A 7268-nucleotide genomic window follows, 5' to 3' on the forward strand; every position below is an offset into this window, starting at 1 on the left:
GCTTTGTGTGTGTACCTGCATCTTGGCTGCTGTGTGACTTTTCTCTATGTGCTGCTCTGCCCTGGGATTGCAGCAGCCCTGAGCTGACTAGCCTGGGCCAGTCATGGAACTCCCACCCCTCAGTGGTCTGCAGCCTGACATCTCCTTAACTCAGAGTGCAGGACAATTGTCCATATGCCCAGTGTGTTTTCAGCCAGTCAGCTGAAAACCTGCAGTGCATCTCAGGTGAAGCTGTACCTGAGCAAAGCTGTGGATACCAGGGGAGGACTCTACTGGTTTTCTGAGTGGAATGCAGGGCTAGAGGGTTCCCTGGGACAGGTTGAGGCTGCAGAGCTGAGTTTTAGAACAACTGCTTCCCCTGGTCCTTCAACTACATTCACTCACGGAGTCATTGCACATGGAATGTTGGGCTCCCAGCACTATCTTAGGGGAGAAATGGCATCCCAAGAAGGAAAAAGAAGTGCTTAATTCGTTTTCAAAATAAATAGTTACTATTTAGGGCATCTCCAACTTTTATTTCTGCCATTTCTTATACATATCATGTCACTGCAGGATGGTTAGTGGATTAAAACCCTTCGACTTCATGTGGATTTTGAGGGTGGCCAGCCATTTCTGCTCCCTGCCCTACCATGATGGAGACATATGAGGAGAGAATACTGGAGGAGACTACAAGTTTTCAGAAGGTTTGGGGTATGATTTTAGCTCTATTTATATTATTAATGTTGACAGATGCCTCACTGTGACTTCCAGCACTGAGTCCTGGATGAGCCAGCGGGTCCCAAGATTCAGGAGCAGCTTAATCCAGCTTGCTTAATCCAGTTTATTGGGGCTGCACACAGCTTCAGTTCCCTAAGATTTAAACTTAGGATTCCACCTCAGTTTAACCCAGTGTTTGGAGAAATAGCTCAAGGTACATGTCTTACCCAAAGCTCACTAGGACAGTCACGCAGGTGTGATGGAGGTAAAGTCACAGCCCTCACTGTTCTTCTTAGGTGAAACTACCTGATAGATATGCATGCAGGGAAGGAAATTTCATGGAATCAAACTTGAGCACCAGTTTCATCCTTGTGGGGCTCTTTGGGGACACCCCAAATGCCACACTCCTTTATACTATGACCTTCATCATTTTCTTAATGGCCCTAGTTGGGAACTCCCTCCTCATTCTTCTCATCCACTCAGAGCCCCGCCTCTGGACCCCCATGTACTCTTTCATCAGCCAGCTGTCTCTCATGGATCTCATGTACATCTCTGTGACCGTGCCCAAGATGCTGGTGGGCCAGGTCACAGGAGACCATATCATCTCCTCCACAGGCTGTGGGATCCAGATGTTCTTCTACCTGACCCTGGCAGGAGCTGAATGTTTTCTTCTGTTGGCCATGGCCTACGACCGATATGCTGCCATCTGTAGACCTCTGCATTACCCACTGTTGATGAACCACAGGGTCTGCCGGCTGATGGTGTCTGGATGCTGGTTCCTGGGAACACTGGATGGCTTGCTGCTTACCTCCATCACCATGAGCTTCTCCTTCTGCAAGTCCAGGAAGATCCTGAGCTTCTTCTGTGAGACCCCTGCCCTGCTGAGGCTCTCCTGCTCTGACATCTCCCTCTACAAGATGCTCCTATACCTGTGCTGCATCCTCATGCTCCTCGTGCCCACCCTGGTCATCTCCAGCTCCTACACCCTCATCCTGCTCCAGATCATGGTTGCTTTCAAGACCAATACAACCTGTGTGTTGAGTGCTTCTGGAATGTAAGGAGGTGGGAAAACATACATCATCTCTAAGAGTCAAGAAGGTGACAGGAGTCCTGAGGTCATCAGTCATGCCAGGTGGCACCCTGACCTCACCTTATTTACCACCAAGGAAGGGAAGCTGGGTGCTTCTGGGACAGAGCACCATCACCAGAGCTGAAAAGCAGCCTCTGCCAGCCGTGGCAACTCCATACTGTGTTTCTAGCTGACCATCAGATCCTGCAGGGTATTAAGGGAATTTGCCTGAATTGGGTCAAAAGGGTCATCTGTGAAGATAAAAGTGCTTGTCTAAAGGTAGTTAGGTTGCTAGACGTAGAGACTCATGTGATTAAACTAAATACTTAAAAGGAACAAAGCTGATCAAGTGAACACCAGCACTGTAAGTCATCCTAACACCATCAGGGCCTGGTTGGTATCATTGCACTTATTATTGTGTTGCTGGTGTCATTGGGAAGTCCATCCTGTGTCACCCTTCCATCAAGTTTCTGGGGTTTTACTTGGCTATTGTTTTCTTGTTTTTTAACAAGTGCTTCCACTCTGGAGAACAACGTGCAAGGGAAAATGGAAGTCTTTGTTGAAGTTGCAGATGGACTCTGAGGTTTATATAGAGATGTGAAAGGGGAGGATTCCCAGCTGCCCTCTGAGTTCTAGCCACTGCCACTCAACTAATGAAGAGCTGTGTGACCTCTGAGAGCCTGCGGAAGCCTGTGACTTTTCTCATGTCATTTTAAGATGAGGAAGAGAAACTTCTTAATCAAATTTCCTGAGGAGGAGGTGCCCTGGGCTGCCTTGAACTTAATGTAACAATTAGTTTTTGGAATTATTACAATTATTATTATGCCCTGGAATACCTGACTATAGGTGCCCACCCCACGCCAATCAAGTGTGTGGGCACTCACAGTCACTGTGCGTGGTCTCTGGAGATCTGCTTTCCCTGGCTTTATACTATTGTGTTTTCTGCAGTTGATCCCTGTTGTAAGTATCATGGATTTATTGATTTTTATGTGTAGGATTAAATTGCCTAACTACACCATTATTTATTAATACCTTCTATTGTTGATGAATGTATATGTTGTCTTCAGTTTTTAGCAATTTCAAATAATGCTCCTATCTACATTTTTGTACTTGTGTCCTATTAACATGACTTTTAAAAATGATTGTTATTAATAATATACTGTCCATTAAAAAAAACTGGAAGAAAGTATTTTGAAAGTTTTTACCATGAGGAAACAATGAGTGTTTGAGGGAATAAATTTTTGGCTTAATATGAATATTGCATAATGTATACATGTGTCAAACATTACATAGCACCCCATTAATATGTGCATTTTTACATTTTTTGTAATAGTGCAAGTTAAATTGAAATTAAAAATCATTGTTATTAAGTACATTACACTAATTCAAATAGAACACTATGGTTTATGATATGTTTTACTATTTTTTAAAAATTTATTTGGTATTGGAGGTTGAACCTAAGGACACTTAACCACTGAGCCACATATCCAGAACTCTATATATTTTATTTAGAGACAGGATCTCACTGAGTTGTTTAGGGTCTTGCTAAGTTGAGGCTGGCTTTGAACTCACAGTACTCCTGCCTCAGCCTCCCAAGCCCCTGAGATTATAGGCCTGTGCCACCACACCTGGCCTATTTATTTTATTTTTAATTAACTAATTATAATTCTATAACTTGAAGTACAATGTGGGTTTCAATATTGATTTGTTGTATATCCCAAGATCAATAAGTGAATCCTCATCCAGTGAGAATGGCTATCTTTAAAAAAAAAATAGAAGTAACAAACCCTCGCAAGGCTGTGAATCACTCCCCTGTTGTAAATTACCTGAAGAAAAATATATTAGAAGTGATTTTTATATAAGCAATTTTATATTTTATAAATGAGGGATTTGAGCACAGACTAACTCTTTCTCTTTAGGCAAGGAATGCATTGGAGTCTAAATCATTCGATACATTGGGTTAGTACAGTACCAAACACCATCTATTTCATTCTGAAGATATTTGCTTCAGGGGGCTAGGCTACAAAGTAACCAGGACCTAGAGTGAGGATGGTGGAGTAGAAGGGAGTGTGTCAGCCAGGAACCCAGAGTGTTCCCTCTGCATCTGCTATCTGCTGGGTGCTCCCTGCTGAGCTGGGGAGGAGACTCTGCACTTCCAGGCCCTGGGGGGGGGGGGGGGGGTCACCATAGCAACCCTGGGAGCTCATGTCCTGCAGTGCTGCCAGAACTGCAAAAACTGTTTTCTGGGTTTGGGAACCCAGGGAAATCCCCGTTGCCTCCAGTTGACACAGACTATCTTCAGAAAGGAAGGAAACATGCAGTTTCTTTTTTCCTCCCACCCTAGAGAATACTTCTGGGCTGCATCTCACAGTCTTATAGGAAACCAGGTGGCCAAGGAGACAGGATAAGCCATCTGCAGGCTGAAGCCCTGCAGGTCAGGTGACTGCAGCTGAGGAGGCAGCCTGACCAACAGACATTGTGGACCAAGGCTGTCACAAGACCTCCATGTCAGGGGAAATGATCAGCATTGTTCCAGAACATATACAGGAAAAACGTTAAGAAGGATTTGGCTGCAAAATGCAAGAGAGTGGGCTTGCTTCTTTCTGCCTGCTTCATCCCAGCTGCTATGATGTAGTGTACACTCAACAGTTTGTAGTTTGAAGGCAAAGTATAATGTGAGTCGGGGGGGGGGGGGAGGGCAGAGGTTGGGTAATTGATTAAAAATTTTTCACTAGATCGGTCGTATTTTCAGTATTCTACAATCTGCAGGCTGGTATTGAAAATAAAAGCAAACACATAAAATTCAATGCAACACTAAAGCAAACAAGATGATCACTGAATGTCAGGAAACAAGGAGCACAAACAGGGATTAAGAGAGTCAGTGGAGCTGCTAGAAGGACCCCCCTCCGGGTCCCCACAGCACTGACAGGGGTGATGCTTTTGACACATCCATTGAACTCTGAGTATTAGTTTCCATATATGGGGAGATAACAATATATCACACAATTTTCTGGGAGATTAAATGAAGATACACACACTTAGGACAGTTTTTTTATACACTGAACAAGGACTAAGGCTGTGTCTTAACTGACTTAATACATTTCATCAATCAGGCCTTATAGACAATGTGGGATTTGAGATGATTTAATATTGGTAAAGGTTTTGAGTTTAACAAATACAGATATAGAATATAGATAGAGAATGATCCAGAACTGTGCCAGAGAGCTCTGTTGCTTCCTTAGCTCTAACTGCAATGTCCTCCACGTCCCAGAGGGATTTGTGAACAGGCAACTCCCATCCAATCTCTTGTGACTACCTACACCAGGGGTAATGTCACTCTCCTCTTCCTGGTGACTTAGCCAGGCCACACTTCCTGGCCATCTGGGTGAGGTACATCATTCTCTAAGGTGAGTTCAGATAAGCAGGTGGCCCTGGGAGCTCAGGGCCATTGCTGTGAGGGTCTTGCTCACCTGCTGTTGAAGTATGCTATTAGGTCCTGACAGCATTTCCTCATTTTTTCTCTATCATCTGTTTTTCTGAAGAAAAGAAATGTGTTTGCATCTTAAAACTTTCATGTTGTATTTTTTTTATTGTAACATCTTAAGAAATGTATTTTTATTTCCAATTATTTAAGGACATAGGAGTATGTATTTCTTTTTAATGTTTTGGATGGCAGTAGGATGCTGAATTAATTGTTCCAAGACTGAAATTTTGCTGAGGGAGAAGGACTATCTTTACTTCAAGTGGGGGTGACTCCGGGGGGAGGGGGTGTCACAGTAATGCTGGAAGCAATTCTCCTGAGCATGTTCGTGTTTCTCCAAGCACAAGGATGGTGGGGTGGACCAGACCTGGGATGTGGATGGCAGAGGGAACATGGTGCTTTCCTAGGGTGCTGAGGCAGTGATGTGTTCTGCTGCACCCTAGGGTGGGGCGTGGCCCTCTCTCAGGTCACTTGTGTGATGTTAGGCAGATGCCCTGAGATGCTGGATTGTCAGTCTGCAATAAGATGAGCAGGACCTCAGAGGCTCTGGAGAAGGTGAAGCACAGTCAGCAATCCCTGGATGCTGCTGGCTTGTAATGATGGCTGGGTGTTTTTCTACCAGTACTGTTAACAGTCCCCCAAGTTGAGCAGGCACCAGGCTGTTCCCATGAAACTTAAGCAATTGCTTAGAGAAGACTAAAAGTGAGTAGGCAAGACAGGCCCCCTGTGTGCTGCACACTACGTTCCCTGGTCCCTCTGGTGTCCTTGGGGGTTGTTACATGAGGCTCCAAGACAGTGGCAGAGATTGTCCCAGTGTGCCTCCCGCCCCTCACTGCCTCCTCTCTCCCTCCATCTTGTCAGCAAATGCTGTCCAGGTCTTTACACCGACTGATGGACTCCAGTCCTTGATTCACCTTGTCCACAGAGGTAAACGGGGCAGCAACTCTGTTTCCTCCACCGCGCTCAGACTTCATCTGCCAGCAGGGTGGGATTTGACAGAGAGGAAATCTATATTCGTCTGTCCTCTGTCTTCTGCAGTATACTTCAGGTTTGTTGGATATTTATATTAAGCAACAAGTTCATTTGCAGTATTGCTTATTCCACGAGCATTTCAGAACTTTGGACTATGGGTGAGCTGAATGTAACAGTTAGTTTGGGGAATTATTACAAGATAATGAAATGTTCTTGAAACTTGTCATTGTTTTCCTGAAATGCCCCCATGCTAAAGTCTCCCCAGAATGAGGAGACGTTAGTTTCTCCATGTTGGTAAGGGCATCAAAATATAATACACACCATGTAGAAATTGAAAATTTGGGAAGGTTTAATCTCTTTAATTAAAAAATATGGAAGAAGCCATTATTGATTTCCTCAAGAAAGGCCAGGTATATTTTATGTCCACTGCTGTTCCTAATTTTGTTTGTCACTATTTAAAAATCCCACCTCAAATCTCATTTAGGTGTTTTCCCTGCTTGGACTGATAGTGACCTCCTGAAGTGCAGGCCAGGTTTACAAGCCCTTGGTCTCCATCCAGCATCTACACGGAGGCAGCTGAGCATCAAGACAGAGTGGACAACAGTGAGCTGTCCCTGAGGCTTCCCCATTGTTCTGCTAACTCTCTATTTCTCAGTTTCCATGATAATTGATTGTGGCAGTCGATAAAGCACATGATGTTGGAAAACAGTCAAAGCTTTTCTGATGAATAACCTCTAAATTCTATCCTTGTCCACCTGAGATTAAGTGCAAGTGGCAGAGCTTTAAGATGAACTTGGAGGAGTCTAGGCTATGCTGAAAAGAGATGAGTTTTTCCAGGAACCTGTGCTTAGCCAGGGTCTCACAATAAATATCTCAGACAGTTGTTTATATGTTCATGTGAGTATGTTCATAAAAATGTATAAAGTTTATATAAGGTTATACAATATAAGTTTTCATATGACATACAGAAATTTTCAAATCCATTTTTAATAAGCTGTATGCTTCATTTATTTGTGGATCATTTTCTTTCCTACTTTAAATACTAAATTC

General features: G+C 43.8%; 1 protein-coding gene across 1 annotated transcript; it reads left to right on the forward strand.

Annotated features, from left to right (window-relative positions):
* The first annotated feature begins 1034 nt into the window (after nt 1–1034).
* Nucleotides 1035–1754, forward strand: LOC139702487 (olfactory receptor 2T3-like). Its single transcript, XM_071603823.1, has one exon. The coding sequence runs from the start codon at nt 1035–1037 to the stop codon at nt 1752–1754; it is 720 nt and encodes a 239-aa protein (XP_071459924.1).
* Nucleotides 1755–7268: the final 5514 nt, after the last annotated feature.

This window comes from Marmota flaviventris, chromosome 17 (genome assembly GCF_047511675.1).
Source record: "Marmota flaviventris isolate mMarFla1 chromosome 17, mMarFla1.hap1, whole genome shotgun sequence".
Classification (NCBI taxonomy): Eukaryota; Metazoa; Chordata; class Mammalia; order Rodentia; family Sciuridae; genus Marmota; species Marmota flaviventris.